Below are 16,914 nucleotides of genomic sequence, written 5' to 3' on the forward strand. Positions count from 1 at the left end.
ACAGAAAAGCAACAAAGCAGTGTTAAATTGGAATGTTTTTTTTATTTCATGCTCAGATTTTCCCTCAGCACAGACAAAGCCTGCTTTATCACGTCTGTTTCCATGCACCGCAGTTCCTCTTTCTTCTTGGGTTCTGAGCTCAATTCCTTTTGAGTGGTGCACGTTTGGACGGTGAGTAAGGAGCGCTAAAGTTGGAGCTGCGATCGTTCGGAGCTTGCTGCTTCCCGGTGGTCCTTGTTTTCTCTGGAGTCTTTGGATGTCTCACATCATTCACAGCTTTTGAATGATCAAGTTTTACATGAATGTTTTTCCCATGTTTAATTGCCTTGCTGTCGTGGAAACACGTGCCTACTGATACGGGGTTTGGACGAAGAGATGCGGAAGTGCTGTTGTTGCATTTTTCATTCACAGAATTATCATTAAAACCCACGCCTTTTGTGTTGGGTTTAAATCTCTGGGGTTCTGTCTTGTGGGTCTTTTTGGTCACTTGATCACGTTTGCTGACAATCTGTGCAGAACCTGGAGCCAGAGGCCCATTGTACAGCAGCACAAAGTCTTTCTGGCTGGTCAGAGGAAGGATTTTCTCTCCCCGGCAACACTTGTCAAAGATTTCCAAGGATAAATCTAGAAAAAAGCATAGGAGAAAGACATTTAGATGATTCACACACTTTAACATTATTTATTTATTGGATTCGCTTTGATTACAGCACACATTCGCTGCGGTGTTGTTTCGATACGCTTCTGCAATGTCATAAGATTTATTTCTATCCATTGTTGCATTAATGTTTCACCAAGATCTTGCACTGATGATGGTAGAGTTTGACCGCTGCACAAAGCCTTCTCCAGCACATCCCAAAGATTCTCACTGGGGTTAAGGTCTGGACTCTGTGGTGGCCAATCCACGTGTGAAAATGATGCCTCATGCTCCCTAAACCACTCTCTCACTATCTGAGCCCGATGGATTCTGGCATTGTCATCTTGGAATATGCTCGTGTCATCAGGGAAGATGGGATAATCTGGTCATTCAGTATATTCCGGTAGTCAGCTGACCTCATTCTTCGAGCACATCCTGTTGCTGCACAAAGACCTGACCAACTGCAGCAACCCCAGATCATAGCACTGCCCCCACAGGCTTGTACAGTAGGCCCTAGGCATGATGGGTGCATCACTTCATCTGCCTCTCTTCTTACCCTGATGCACCCATCACTCTGGAACAGGGTCCACCTGGACTCATCAGACCAGTTTTTTAATAATGCATTTGACTTGTTGCCAGCTGAAAGATGAAGCATGAGCCTTATTGGATAATTACAATGCAGTAATTATCCAATAAGGCTCATATATTTTTATTTAATCCTTTGATGCATAATGGTCACTAAAGTGGACAGGTACTCAAAATTGTTATTACTTTATTTTCGCTGTTAAGCACAGCTGTTGAAGACTTTATTGCATGTGAGCCCCTCCATTTGGACTTCAGTAAGTCAAGCCACCACATTTCATGTTCAGAATGCACACTGTCCACTGAGATGGACATGTAATAAATTATTTGTAAATTAACAAAATGTTACAAAAATTATTTGTTGAAATTTGTTTCATTCACACCTAAAGATGGATGAAAAAAATTGTTTAAAAAATCATGGTTGAAGATTTCATAATTCATGCATCAGAGGGTTAAATCCAGGTGGCAACTTTGTTTTGGCTGGGCAGTGTATAATTACAAACTCTATATAATTAAGTTTGATGTAAAGAGTCAGTATTTGTAGTGTTTGTTCTTCTATTTCAACACCTCTTTACTCCACAGTTGCATGCTGTCAATCAACTTTTGATCCTAATACTGAATGAAAACTGTCCACTCGCCTCTCAAGGTTGAAAACAAGTTAAGGTTATGGGGAGTTTCCAGATCATTGATACAAACCATTTATTATTGTTCCCTTAGTTACGTAGCCATCGCTTCAGCCATGAACCACGGTGCTCCATCATGCTGGAAAATGCACTGATCATCGCCAAACTGTTGCTGGATAGGTGGGAGGAGTTCCACTTGGAGGATGTTCAGGTACCTTTCTTCGTTCTGTGTTCTGAGGCTAAACTGTGAGTGATTCCGCTGCTACTTTTGTGTCAGCCTCATAACTTTTGATCACTGCTTCATATAGAATAGAAGATCAATGCACTGTCATGGTCTGAGGTGTATTCCTTCTGTCACTCCGTCTCTTGAGTTTTCCCTCTGCGGGTGGGCGTGTCTGGAGGTTGACCAAGCTGCAGCAGATCTGTTCATCAGCCGGCCAGGTGTATTTAAGCAGCTGAGAGACTTCTACACTTCGCTGGATGATGACTCTACCTGGATCAAACCTCCACCTTCATCCCCGACTGGCTGTTCTCTGGAACTCCAACCTGCTTGTCTCCCAGTTTCTCCCTGGCCAGAACCACCTCCAGCTGCCCACCTAAGCTCCCTGGATCTCCACAAACTCAGCTCCCTCCACGTCTCCCCTTCTGGATCTCAGTCTCAGGAATCCCCTCCAGTGGCGTGTCCAGATCTTTTAAAATGGGGTGGCCCAGGTGAGGCACAATTTTGTGCATGGGTGGCACCAATGGTTATGCTTTTTTTGTTTTACCATTGTGGACAATGAAAAGCCTATTTGAAGGTAAATTAGTGTGGTGGCACCTGGGGTGGCCAATCAGATTCCAAGGGTGGCCTGTGCTACCCCAGGCCACTCCCTGGACACGCCCCTGATCCCCTCTCAGCCCAGACCGGACCACTCCTCCCTCGAGCTTCTTTTCCCCCTCTCCAGACTATTTCCCGCACCGGCTCCCTTTGTGAAAGAACTCAGCTGCGTTCAAGCTGCTTCCTTGGTTTCCCTTTTAATAAAATCTTATTTAAACACTTTCCCCGTCTCAAGCTGATTCTGTACGTCGTGGGTTAGACATCTACACCACAACATGACATGCATTGCTTTTAAACATTGACTTGGTATTAAAAGAGGAAATATAGCTAAAATTTATTGTATCAAATTGTTCTTACATCTATACTCCTGAAAGTGATATTTACTGTCAAATGTTGAAAGAGAGAACCCTTTTGATTTATTCTCAACTAATAACTGTAAAATGTTCATCCTTTAAGTGAGTTTTAAAAAAAGAGTGTAACTGCTTCAAATATCAAACTTTTCCAATTCAAACATAATGAAGACACAGTAAAGTTGCATGAAATGAACATTAAACGTACACACAAAAAATTGGCCTTATTTTTAAAATACTTTTAAATGCATTTAAAATAAATTTTCACTTTTAGAAAAAAAAGCATAAAACATCAGATGGAAACAGGTGGGAGGTTTCACTCATCAGTATTTTAAACACGTTTAGAACAAGCCTGTTTTGTAAAGGGAACTAAACCTCAGTGGTGCACACAGTTAATTACTGTGAAAACATACAGAAATGTCTCTAAAATAAGCTGGGTTGGGTTTGTGGTCTTCAGCAAGTGAAGTGAAAAGAGTTTGAGGTCAGGACTAACCGAGCGTTTCCTGAACTGTGCTGGGTATCACCTCCTGCAGCACCTTACAGTCCGTGTGCAGAGCTGGATTACAGTTCACCTCCAACAACCACACCTAAGGACCACACGGAAACACAATGAACAAATAAAAAAGTAGGCAAAATCTATAAAACATTTAGAATCCCACCTTAAAATCCTCGTCAATGATAAAGTCACAGCCGAACAAGTCGAAAAATCCCAAACGGTTGCTCAACTTGGACTTGGCCGCCTGGAAACACTGGATCATGATCTGCTGCATGCGCTTCTGATGCATGAAGAGGCAAAAATAAATAAATCAAATAAATAAATACAGGATTATGAATAAAGGATGCAGGATTTACTCAGGAGCTATTTGTGAATTATTAGATTTGTTTAATCTAGACTTGGATTAGAGATAATTTGGCCACATTAAAATATTGTTGGACAGTTCTAAAAAAAACCTAAAAGTTTTGAGTCATTTTCACAATTTTCCAATGATTCAGACTTTCTTGTAGTATTTTTGAAGTCATGATCTCCAACCTTACTGAAGATGTCGCTTAGGAATCTGGTCTTTTTTTTTAACGTTTCTTTGGTCCAATACACTGAAAGCTAAGCCAAAAAATGTATAACTATTTACTTTCATTTAGAAAAAAAAACGAAGTACAAGACAAATACTTGAATCGGTTTTCTGAGACTGTCAAAACAACGTGGGTCTAAACACAGAAGGAAAGGAGAATGTGAGTTTGGGGTTGAAACGCTTTTGTTTCTCAAAAACCTTTTCTCACCTGCTTTAAAGTAATCAAGTCATAAATGACTTGGAAACATGGATCACCGCTCATTTTATTTTTTGTTTGTCTTTCAGGGCTTCCATAAAGACCTGACCTATCTCAAAGAACCATTTTTGTCTGTTAAGCTGTGACCTTTGAACCAGTCGGGTATAAAAGGTCTATGTCAACACTTAACACAATTATAAACGGGAACAACCCGCCAATTCAAACTCGTGAGACCCAAACCTTCGTTAAGTGAGCCTTTTGAAAAAGTTCCCGTTACCAGAAAGTCTGGCTTCATGGGAATGATTTATAAAGAAACTAGTGTTAGTTAGCATGACCTTGTGCATTCATTACATCTTTAAAGTGCTGCTTGCATCCTTATGTGTGACACGTCAGGGTGACTTTTACTCACCCCAGAGTTAAAGTGTCACTTATAGAGATGAAACTAAAAATATTAACATTTGCATGGAGGAAAACACCATACATAACATGCCTGTTTTAGCAATGAGATCATGCGATTTCAGACCGGAATGAGCTCATGTGAAATTAACCACAATCTTTGTTATCTGCAAGCACCAACAACCGTTTCTATAACAGTAATTGGTCCCTTAGAGCTGCAGCACACCACGGCGCTCACCGCAAAGGCTCCGAGCACCCAGTCCCTGGGCAGACTCTTGGCAACCTGGAACTTGTAGTTGACGTAGGCATTGAACTTCTCCATGGACCACACAGTGTCCTCCTTCTGCACGCTGTAGAGGGGGTGTTTCTTCTGTATGTACTGGAAGTGGACAGTAGGGGGAGTAAAGACACACAAGACACTGAGACACCTCCTTTTGTTCATCTGTCTAACTGACAGGGACCAGTTTTACCACAGAAACTTTACACTTTTACTGTATTTTTCATCACTTTATGTTCAGATAATAATATTTACTTGTGATGTTTGATCTGAAGGTTCCTAATTAAAACATGAAGGGTTAGGGTTATTCCCAGCAGGTATTCAGGTGGATATGAACTGTAAACAAAGTTCTTATGTGTCCAAAAAAAGTCACTTTTTAAATCCAAAAATGATTTTCGTGAGGATTTCTTTCACCTGTTCAACAAAACATTAATATAAGCTGAAACGCACTTTGATTTTTTTTAGCTTTTTGAATAATGTGCAGTGAAAGGTGTATTTTTAACTGGCATTTTTTTACAGTCTTATGGGCTCGACACAGGGGAGGCGACAAACGACCACGATCAGTGGCGGTTCTACATCGAATTACTCCCTGGGCGAGGCCCCCTTTGAGCGCCCCCCTCCCCCCCCAACCGCCCCACCACCACCACCACCACACCACCCCACCTGCACGCACACACGCATGTTTTCTACAAACAGGCATGTTTTATTAGAACGACTATTGAACATTCATTTTTCTAAGTTGCACATATTTACATTAATTACTATGAAGTTGTTAGAATGTAAAGCACTATACATTATATACTGTATCAAAATATATAGAATCAAATATACAAAAACAAACAATAACTAAATATTAAGAATATATGAACATAATAGATAATAAATATTCTAAATAGCAAAAATATTTCACACATAACAAACTAAAGATAATCACTACAGCATTGCACGTAGAACAGAAAACACAAACTAAAATTAAAACCTAACCTTGATGCAACGTCACCAATAATGTCATCACATGAAATCTGCTCCCCTACTGAGTGATTGATACTAATCAGAGCCAGGTTAGTGAACCGCCCCTGCATGTGTCAAGCCCATTATTGCGTTCTAGTTTGGTTTTTTTGTGGTTTTCACATGTGTCTGCAGTGTACGGCACTGTGGTCATCGTCGTGAGTGTTCCAAATGCTTTATAAAGTTTCATGATGATGATGATGATGGCCACCAATGTTTAAATAAAAAGAAGGAAATAGCTTTTACTCTCACAGAGGGGGATTTGTAGTCCTAAAAGGAGTCTTTTACATTTGCTTTAAATTTAGCAACAAAAAGCATCACATGGGTGGATTGTTTTCTACATGCTTGGCCTTGAAAATCAACTTTAGTTCAGAATCAAAGCTAAGAGCAGGATAAGGGCCACCGTTTTTCTTTTTTTTTTTTTTTTTTTTGTTTTGTTTTGTCAAGCTTTATGAATGGTCAGCTTTTGAAAGCGATTAGTTTGGTTGGTTGGTTGGTTGGTTGGTTGGTTGGTTGGTTGGTTGGTTAGACCACAGATTAGTAAAAACACATATTATTCATTGACACCTTGTGCTCATTCCAGTGCAGTCCAGGGCAGTAGCGGTTTTAGGCACGGGCAGACAGGGCAGTTGCCCGGGGCGGCATTTTTTCATGACACAAAAGGGGCGCACAAGCGCGGAGTAAAAAAAAAAAAAGGAAATCTGCGCCGCACCGAGGTTTTCTATTCTATCTGTCATATGACAGTGTCTGGATTGGAAACAGCAAGTTGGCGCCCCCTGCAGCTGCAGGCGCTCCTGCTGACTGAGAACGTTCACGTGCACCGTGTGTCTATGAAGAACAGGAAGGGGAGGGGTGCGGCGGGGGAATTCACCTCTGCGTCTTTCCCAAATGAAATGAGCGTGCAGGGGCTGAATCAACTGTATTAACATGGCTAAAGTCAATCACATCTTAACGTTCTTCCATATTTCATTCATAATATCATAAACACAGGCCTATCATTCTTTCAGGTTTCTCTGAATTGTGTGAAATGGCCGAATAAAAAAAGGAAAAACAAAACGATTTTGTGGTCACCCCCCCATCAAGGTCAAATAGTTTAGTCCTGACTAAAGGAAACTTACTGAGTCAAGAGCCAAACAGAAGAGATGAACATAAAAAGGCTAAAACCACCAGGTGCCCCATTCAGGGGGGAAAAAAGAAAAAAGAGGAGAAAGATAAAGGTATGTAGCTCTCATGATGAATGTTTTCAATTTTTTGAACCAGTTAACTGGGATTTTAACGGTTAAATGCGGTCAACTAATTGCTAACAGAGCTAATAGGGCTGAAATATTGAAACGAATATTCAAATGGTTCGAAAAAAGTCCTTGAATCATTTTTTACTGATTCAAACTAGGATTTGTTAAATGCTCGCTGCAGCCTGTGGCCTGCCTGAACAACAACAAACATGTTGATCATGTTCACATAATAATAAATAAAACAACTCTACAAGCAGAAGAAAACACCCCAGTCACCACTAACTATCCTGGTTATTTATTGCAGATGGCTGCACTGATTTTTTTTTACATGATTTGTTCTGTAAAAGTTGGCATTTTTGTTAGTCTACAGTTTTTTATGTCAGTTTAAATTACAATTTCAGAGGCAATTCTAAAATATTATGGATCATGATAAAGATCTATTGGAGATCTACCCCAACTTTTGGACTGCTCTGCCAGTCACTGTGGCTCAAGCTGAGAGGAGCTTTTCAAAACTTGATCAAGTCATACCTGAGGTCACCTGTGTTTCAGGGGCGGCTCACTCACCTGGCTCTGATTAGTATCAATCACTCAGTAGGGGAGCAGATTTCATGTGATGACATTATTTATGACGTTGCATCAAGATTAGGTTTTAATTTTAGTTTGTGTTTTCTATTCTAAGTGCAATGCTGTAGTGATAATCTTTAGTTTGTTATGTGTGAAATATTTTTGCTATTTAGAATATTTATTATCTATTATGTTCATATATTCTTAATATTTAGTTATTGTTTGTTTTTGTATATTTGATTCTATATATACTGATACAGTATATAATGTATAGTGCTTTACATTCTGACAACTTCATAGTAATTAATGTAAATATGTGCAACTTAGAAAAATGAATGTTCAATAGTCGTTCTAATAAAACATGCCGGTTTGTAGAAAACATGCGTGTGTTCATGCAGGTGGGGTGGTGTGGTGGTGGTGGGGGGGTGGTTGGGGGGGGGGGCGCTCAAAGGGGGCCTCGCCCGGGGAGTAATTCGATGTAGAACCGCCACTGGTCCAGGGCCACACTAAATCCATCAAAGGGCCACAAACGGCCCTCAGACTTTAACCTCCCAGTGTTCAACCCAACATGGACGTGGTAATATAAAATCATGGAGCTTTTGAAGATGTTGTTGATCTGCCGAAGCAGATAAATCGTAGAATTCTCTCTAATAAAAATATTGAGAGCAGTGATTTGTTTCCGCCCAGACTGTTTTAAATGTGACACAGACTGAGCCTGATCACTTTGGTGTGTATGCGCAAAAGAAGGAAGAATAAAGTGTTTACTTTTGACATCAATGAGTTGGTCATTCACACCATAATTAGCTTAATTGCCAACAGTGCCAATACGTTAGCATTAATAGCGCATGTTAGCATAAGGCAGCTAATTCTAAGTCACAGCTATATATTTTTTTCTTTTAGCGATATGTCTTAACTAAAGCAAATGCAGGTAATTAAACATCCGTGTTTGGGTCCTCCAGCTCTCATTCGGTGTTATGTTCTGTGAACGTTTGTGCTCACCTGGTTGGTGAGGTGAGTGGAGAGGTCTTTGGACTTTGGATCATAAACATCACAAGTGAGGCGCACGTATCCGTGATGAAAGAAAACCATGAAAGGAGCCGTGCAGGCAATCAGTAGGTAAGAGCGCACGTCAAACTTTCTGCCGTTTAGCAGCAGAGGGTTCAGGATGTAACTGAAAGGAAAAAAATGCAAAACCAGTTCAAAATCAAACAAAACGATAAAGGTCGCATGTGCTCCCTGTCATTAAAAACATGTTAAGAAGTCTGTACTTTTTCATTGCAGCTATGATTACCAATGAGCACCAAAGATCTGCAAACAGAAATATTAATAAATGCATATTTTTGTGCACATTTAACACCATTTAAAACGCAGTTGGCACCCACTGCTGGACGACGTAAGCCTGCTCCTGGTGGGGAATCACCCTCTTGGTGGGCTTTTCCTCCAGCTCTTGTATTTTCAGTCTGAGGGCATCCACGTCCTCCTGGCCCCTCAGAAGGGTGATCCCTCTTCCCCGGTTCTTATCTGTGGGCTTACAGATCCACATGCGATCCTCCTTCTCACCTGAAACACAACAAACAAACAAAACAGACACACAATTAATTCAGTGTAAATGACTATGTTTTTATGTGTTTACTTTCTGGGTTGTTATTTATTTATTTGTTTATTCGCGCACTTGGTTTCCTTGTTAGTGTTGATCCTAAAACCTATTCGATTTCTACAACAAAAAGATCATTGCATCCTTTTTTAATTTGCCCGACTTTGACGATACGGCAGAGTGACTTGTAAACAAATTTTAGTAACTGGATAAAGGCAACACCGCCATCCCACAAACGCTGGTTGGAAGAAGTGATGGCACACCTCAAATTAGAACATCTCAGAGTTACGATTCAGGGCAACACCAAAATGTTCTTTAAGGTCTGGCAGCCTTTCATGTCTTATTTTGAAGATAAGTTTCCATCTACCCCATAACTGGAAACTTCTTACCCCCCCCCCCCCCCCCCCCTTTTTTTGGTCTGGGTATAGTTTTATTTTGCATTGTGTTGTAGGACTTGAGTTCGAGCTTTTTTGTGTGAATGATATGCTTTTTGAAAACTTAAAGAGCAAGTCACCCCCAAATAAACTTTTTTTTTTTTGCTTATAAACTAAATAAACGAGTGTCCAATCGTGCTGCAGACACATGTAGTCAATAATTTGGCACTTCAGTGCATCTTAGTTAAAATTTAAATATTCTGCCTAAAACGGGCAGTGTTGTGCCGTTGTCAGGTAAAAACTCTGCACTGTATTTGAATTTAAATCTGCCACCGCTATTGGCTAAGAGGTATGCTATGATGTAAACTGGTACATTATGATGTCACAATGCTGTCGTGAGCCTGTGTGTGTGTGTATTTGTTAGCAGCTCCGCCTTCTCGGTCTGCCAGGCAACAGCATTTGTTGCATTTTTCAAACATGAAGTGGGAGTGGAGTTAGACTCTGGTAGGGGGGTGACTTGCTCTTTAATAAAAACACTTTATTATTGTAAACAAATTTCAGTAAAGAACTTTTTCCGTTCCTCTGTGGAAACTTGACTTGCTTTTGTTTCGTTGCCTGTATTCTGAACTCATCCACCACAGATCTGAACCAGCTGTTTGCATCTTTCTCCTGTTTACTTAGTGATAACTGTGTTTGTCGAAGCTGTGCACCACTTATCACAATGTGCTTGTATGAAACCATTCGGTGCAGATTTTGGTGTTCGGTTTTCTCTCTGATGCTCAACATTAGTTAAAGAGTTCATGTTTACATTTTTTAAATTATTCTAATGCTTTTGACTCGCAGCATCCTGTTTGCTCTTTTTTTGTTTGGGCCTTGGCCCTGCCCTCTGCTGGATCGTCTCCACGGCAACAGCATGCTTCCCTGGTGATTTTATCAGAGCCTTATGGGAGGTGAAGTGCATTATTTTCCAACCTCTTGATTAAACACTCACCAAGGCAACCATTGTCTCATCGCTATCAAGAACAAACTTCCAGTCAGTGCTGAATTCAAGACCAGTCAAGTTTGATTAATCGTTCTTTAAGTGAGGCCCGCGAACGCGTGACAAATCCAGTTGGGCTGGTGTGCTGTAGCGGCATCAGGATACTTTTAGTGTGTGAAATAGCAGGATGTGTGTGGTTGTTTTACCTTCCTGCTGGGCAAAATGGGAAAAGAAAAGTTCCCTTTCCTTTCTCACATCAGTGCGGAAGGTGGTGGGGATGAAATCTTCCAATTTGAGCCTCCTGTAAAGAAGGATTTATGTCAAAAAGCCAACATAAAAACCAGTTTTCTCCAACAGCCTTTCGGGCTTGAAGCCCTAATAGAACTGGATTATAACAAAAAGTAAAAGAGAAGCTGAGAGGTGTTCCCCTAAGATGCTGTTGTTCTCTGAACATCGAGACCACACAGGTGTGCTGCAGGAACCTGGACTTTACGCCAGTTTAGGGTGTTTATAGACCGAATCTCAAGACATGAGCGTGGATTTAACCCTTTGATGCATAATGGTCACTACAGTGGACAGGTACTCAAAATTGTTATTTATGTGTTTTTGCTATTAAGCACAGCTGTTGAAGACTTTATTGCATTTGAGCCTCTCCGTTTGGACTTCAGTAAGCCAAGCCACCATATTTCATGTTCAGAATGCACGCTGTCCACTGAAGTGGACAAGTAATAAATTATTTGTAAATTATAAAATTTTCCTAAAAATATTTGTTGAAATTTGTTTCATTCACACCTAAAGACGAATGAAAAAAATTGTTAAAAAAATCATGGTTGAACATTTCATAATTCATGCATCAAAGGGTTAATCTCTTTAGGTGCTGTTAAAGAGCAAGTCACCCCTTACAAGTAGCGTACTCCACTCCCACTTCATGTTTGAAAAATGCAACAAATGCTGTTGCCTAGCAGACCGAGAGGGTAGAGCCACTAACAAATACAGGCACACTCACAACATTGTGACATCATAATGTACCAGTTTACATCATAGCATACCTCTTAGCCAATAGCGATGGCAGATTTAAATTCAAATGCAGTGCAGAGTTTTTACCTGACAACGGCACAACACTGCCAGTTTCAGGCAGAAATTTTAAATTTTAACTAAAATGCACTTAAGTGCAAAACTATTGACTACACGTGTCTGCAGCACGATTAGATACGCATTTATATAGTTTATCAGAAAAAAATTGTTGATTTGGGGGTGACTTGCTCTTTAAACACAATCTGCTCAGCAGATTCGTACACTGACATGAGGATGCTTATGTACAAATCGTGACCTACGATTATTGTGCAAACAGATTTGTGCTCTGCATGAGCATCAAACACAAAGTAAAGTAATCACGGACGTGTTTTTCTTACAGGGTGTTTTTAGCTGTGAATATTAAACTGTGAATATTTCTGCAGGCCTTTACAGCTTTATTTTACGAAATCTACAGTATATCTGTTCAACTGAAACTCTGAAAAGAGATGTAGTGTCATTTGAAGACGGAAAAAGAAAGAACCCCGTGTGGGTCCGGTTTACTTGTTCCCATTGCTGTATTTGACTTTGCTGCACACTCGTTCGTATTCCTGCAGGCTGCTGATGAGGCCGCTCTTAGAGGTGAGCACCTTGTTGTTTGGAATCTGGAACATCAGCTGTTGACCTTGACAGAAACATGCAATAATAATAATTTATTCCTCAGATATCTTTATTTTCTGTTCAGGTGGAGGGTTTGTGTTCCAAGGTCCGTTACCTTCTCTGAGATTCTTGTAAGCAGCTGCTGAGTTGCTCTCGCACCACTTCAGCTTAAAATCTTCCCTCTGGCTGTCATAGATTCTCTTCCATCCTTTGCACTTGCAGTAGTTGCTCACTCTGCGAAAAGGTAAGAAGTCAGCTTCACTTTCAGAGGTTGAGTTAAAAATAAGGTTAAAAGTGGTGAAAGGTATTATTCTTAGATGATTTTCTTTCACACTTTTTAAACGTACATCTCTTTTCCATTTTCTCCTCCAAAGTAGTAAAAAGGTCCAGGCCCAAGAGGCTCCTCCACGTGCCTCTCTCTGCCAGCAGTCAACACGGGTTTGGACCTCTGGAGGTGATGGTCGATGACGCGTGTACCCGGGACTTTGCAGTATGCAAAAACAAACAATCCAAATTGTGCTTGAGAACATTTGCTTAAAACTAAACTCTGTGTGTGTGTGTGTGTGTGTGTGTGTGTGTGTGTGTGTGTGTGTGTGTGTGTGTGTGTGTGTGTGTGTGTGTGTGTGTGTGTGTGTGTGTGTGTGTCCTGCAGAGACGCAGGAAACCATGCTTCAGTTCAAACAGCAAAGTTACATTTATATAAGTTTCTTTTTGAAGAATTAAACACACGGAGAAGTATCTTAATGTAGAGGAGTGACATGTCAGGGTTTTAACAGAATATCAGAGGAGTCACACACACACACACACACACACCTTTCCCTCCATGTTGTCTTTTCTTCTTGACGGATAAGTTGTAAAATCCAATTCTCTTCTCCTGAGTCACAGTCTCCTCCCTCTGGGCTTGGTCAGATGCACCTTCTGATGTCACTTCCTGCATGGCATGACAGTCAGGTGACAAATGTTCTGTTCCAGGCTCCCTCTGCCTCTGGCTTGCTGCAGACTCATTATTGCTGCAGGGAACCTCTGTTTCCTGCTTTTCTTTGTCTCGTCGTCCCTCCCGTCTAACTGCTGCTTGGCCGTTACTGCAGAGCTCTACCCAGCATATAGATGGCATCGTTTCATCCAGCTGTGGGAAAAAACGTAACGTTTTCGACTGTGCTCAACCATTCAAGTGCATTTCAAACTTTAATAACTAAAAAAAAACTTTCTAAATAACACATCAGGTGTTTTTTTTAAAGAATGAAATATTCAATAAAGTGTTTAAGGCTTTTAATTTAGTTTTTTTTCATAGCTTACCAATAAAGCTGCTGCTTCTAGTGAGAACTCAAGTTTATCCTGACACCAACGTGCTGAAAGGCATCCTGCTGGTAATATTATGGGCCATTCCCATCTGTACAGGGTCGGCCCGGGCCGGGTAGGTAGGTTGTTTACATATCTGGGTGGCCTGGTATTTTTCCGGGCCAACCAAGGCTCATTCTCAGCCCTCTTCTCGAGGGGGTCTGCTTCAGGCCGACCAGGGCCAACACACCCACTGCTGACAGCAAATTCACACCTTCCATTAGAGCAAGCCTCTGATTGGTGGGTAGAATCAGCCCACATGGGCTTAAGACAAGGATGTGTGGAATCAACCGGGCCAGGCTGGGGCCGACTGGGGCCGACTGGGGCTACCCGGCCCGGGCCGACCCGGTACAGATGGGAATGGCCCTTTAGTACCATGCTGTTGTGGGGACACAACACTGGTGCACTATTTTCAGGGACTAGAAGAGAGCCACTTCACAGCTAAGCTTCAGACAGCAGGTTCTGGAGTCTTGCTCCTGATATTTGGACATCTCACCTCGGTCTGGATAACAGCAACACGACTCTACCACTGACTTGTAATGTTGATGTTTCATCTCTACAAATAACATAAGCCTGTGTGCTGTAGTTGCCAGTTAACAGTTAGCTTCTGCTAGCCAAGACGTTCTCTGCTGTTTCCTGGACTCTAAACCAACAACAGCCTTCCGCGTCACGAGTCAATATGGGTGAGTCCATGAATGGTGGACTGGTGGAGTAAGGTGGACTGTTTTTATGTTCAGGCTGCTTGAAAATCTCAGAGTGACCGATAATAATCAGAAATAAGATTTTTAAAATGTGTTTTTTTTTAGTGTTCCACAGCTTTAAACACAGACTTCAAATGAACTTTGACCTTTCATTCTCATTGGTTTACGCACATAAAGGCTCCACGATTCACGTATTAAAACACTTTCCCGTAGCTAACGAACGAAATGAGAAGACTGCACCTCCAAGTCCAACGAGACAAAACAAAGCGGGGAAAACTCCTATCAGCGCAGCCTTTCTTCCACCGTGCGCACGCTAGTGGTCCAGCTGCAAGAGGAAAACATTAAACGCACATTTGAAATGAAGAAATCACATTTTCTGTGCTCGGTTAAACCTGTATACATACTTTTGCTGCGGGGTAAAGTCAGCTGGATCTTTAAGCTAACATAAACAGCCGGCAGTTACTTGAGTTTGGACCCTTGGCAACAGTTGCCATGTGCAGATAGAATTATAAAACAACAGCAACCGAACACAAATGATCAACTAAAGCTTATGTATCCCTACAACCCACTTCATTCAATATTTACTGCCTGTGCATACGCCTTTGTTGTGTGGACCATAAGGTAATATGAGAGGAGGGTGTCAAACAAAAAAGATTTACTAGTTTCTCAGGGTATTATACGCTGATCCTGACAGGTACATATATGTGCAACAATAGGTCTGTTAAAAATCCACCATGCTCCTGTTGAATGCCCTGCTTGTAATGCCGCTATGAACAAAATACACCCGATCTAAGCATTCATTCAACGTTACGTTCTATAAAAGAGAACAAGTCGTCACAGGTACGAAGCATCACAATCGCACAGATGAGTCATTTCTGATTCGTGCAGACGTTGTCATTAATCAGTGTCACGTGCCAAATCCAGGAGCTGGTATGTAGTTGAGCAACATAGCATTTGTCTGCTCGCACAGCAAATCCATTAATTACCTTCTGTCTCAGTGATTTGGCTCGGGAGGAAACACCCAGGCACAGCTACTGTTGGAAATGATGCATAATCTCCTCTCTTCCTCCAAAAAGCACGGTGATCCACAGCAGTGGGCGCCTCTCAGACCCAGAAGTGTATAATTATGCCTACAGTGTGACGGACACCTGTAACCAACCATTCCGAGTGTGCATTTTGAACACATTCAGAGCAGGAAAGTGATGGGAATGGAGCTGAGTCGATTCCTGACAGCAACGTTTTAAGGAACGAACCCAGAAAACGAACTTAACGGCTAGACTGAACAGTTTGGCCCGACTTGTGTCGCTCACGTGACAGTTTGTTTGACGTTGGATATGAGTGCTTGGATCAGCTTGAATTTGTGCAAATAAGGCAAACATTCCTCCTCAGACAGTTGGGTCAGTTCAACGTTTTAAACGTACAAAATTCCAAACGTCAGAGTGTAACATGGCGGGGATGTTCTGCAGTGATGTGAGTCCAGCTGCCACGGTGTCCCGGTTATTAGCAGAAGACTTCCCATATTCCTGTCAACATAACTTTGTGTGGAGCCTGTGTCGGCCACACCTTGATAAAGAGCCGCCATCTGATAGACAGATAGACTGTGCAAAGTGCTGCGTAGGAGGACAAAGAAAACAGGCTTGTTTTACAGCCCCGTCCACCTCGTGCTCCGCCACATGCTAACAGCCTGCGTGCATGAGCATACATATACTCATCTACACATACATTTTTTAATATACGCTCTCTTCCTTAGTAAAAGGACACTTTATTTTCTCTTTTTTTTTTTGTTTACATTGCTTAAATGGCATCTTCTTTAAGCAGTAACGTTCATGAATGGCAGCCATGACCACTCAGAGCTGTGACCCGGGTTCTTCTGTTTACTCCAAACACAGCACCGACTTCCTCAGAGAATCACAGGAACTTCCTAGAGAAAAAGACATAAAACATTAAAAAATGGATTTATGTGCCCCTTCACAGAAACAAAACACATGAAGTTGTTGGTGTGTATGAGAATAAGGTGTGTGTGGGTGAGTTTGAGTTTGTCGGTCGGGCCGTTACACCGGGAGTTTTGTGTGTGCCTTTGGAGACTCGCCCATTCCCATGTCATCTCAACTGCCTGTAACTAGGAAGTACTCAGCAATTACAGGGATGCAGCCTGCAGCAATGGTGTCTCTGCACAACCCATTATTTAGAAGGATTCTCCTCATGAAGGTGTTATACTGGAAGAAACGGAGTTAAGTTACACTGCAAAGAAAAGCTTGTCTCTGTAGGGCCTCTCTTTCTCCCTCTTTTCATGATTTCCTTACAGAATTACACCTGCTAAAGCATGGGGGGGGGGGGGGGGGGGCTGTTTTAATGGGAGGTTGGCTCAACTTTCCCAGCGTCCATACTCAACTATTGCAGTTTAGTGACAAATGCAAGATCAGAATCAGAATCAGAATCAGAAAAGGTTTATTGCCATTGTCGGTGAACAAACAATTCACAAACTAGGAACTTGCTTCGGTACTAACGTGC

At 41.6% G+C, this 16,914-nt stretch overlaps 1 protein-coding gene across 3 annotated transcripts; it reads right to left on the reverse strand.

Moving 5' to 3' along the window:
• Nucleotides 1–22: 22 nt before the first annotated feature.
• Nucleotides 23–16,437, reverse strand: ttll10 (tubulin tyrosine ligase-like family, member 10). Of its 3 annotated transcripts, none has more exons than XM_054745753.2 (13): nt 14,808–14,914; nt 14,644–14,728; nt 13,178–13,490; nt 12,712–12,847; nt 12,480–12,598; nt 12,269–12,389; nt 10,900–10,994; nt 9,129–9,306; nt 8,746–8,917; nt 4,904–5,044; nt 3,666–3,779; nt 3,500–3,593; nt 23–624 (listed from the first exon to the last, which is right to left on the reverse strand). In XM_054745753.2, exons 3-13 carry the CDS (start codon nt 13,476–13,478, stop codon nt 140–142), a joined length of 1,956 nt encoding a protein of 651 aa, XP_054601728.2. In that variant the 5' UTR covers nt 13,479–13,490; nt 14,644–14,728; nt 14,808–14,914; the 3' UTR covers nt 23–139. The 3 variants fall into 3 exon arrangements, with proteins under 3 accessions (XP_054601728.2, XP_015822474.3, XP_070400869.1); XM_015966988.3 differs by having other exon boundaries at nt 3,666–3,782; XM_070544768.1 differs by lacking the exons at nt 14,644–14,728; nt 14,808–14,914 and adding an exon at nt 16,193–16,437 and having other exon boundaries at nt 3,666–3,782.
• Between the last annotated feature and the right edge of the window lie 477 nt (nt 16,438–16,914).

The sequence above is a fragment of the Nothobranchius furzeri genome, chromosome 15 (genome assembly GCF_043380555.1).
Source record: "Nothobranchius furzeri strain GRZ-AD chromosome 15, NfurGRZ-RIMD1, whole genome shotgun sequence".
Taxonomy (NCBI): Eukaryota; Metazoa; Chordata; class Actinopteri; order Cyprinodontiformes; family Nothobranchiidae; genus Nothobranchius; species Nothobranchius furzeri.

Coding starts and splice junctions, on each gene's coding strand:
- ttll10 (XM_070544768.1), bottom strand. CDS start 13,478: ATGCCATCTATATGCTGGGTAGAGCTCTGCAGTAACGGCCAAGCAGCA. Junction 12,599..12,711: donor GGAGAAAATGGAAAAGAGAT/GTACGTTTAAAA, acceptor ACCTTTTCGCAG/AGTGAGCAACTACTGCAAGT. Junction 3,594..3,665: donor TCATTGACGAGGATTTTAAG/GTGGGATTCTAA, acceptor TGTGGTCCTTAG/GTGTGGTTGTTGGAGGTGAA.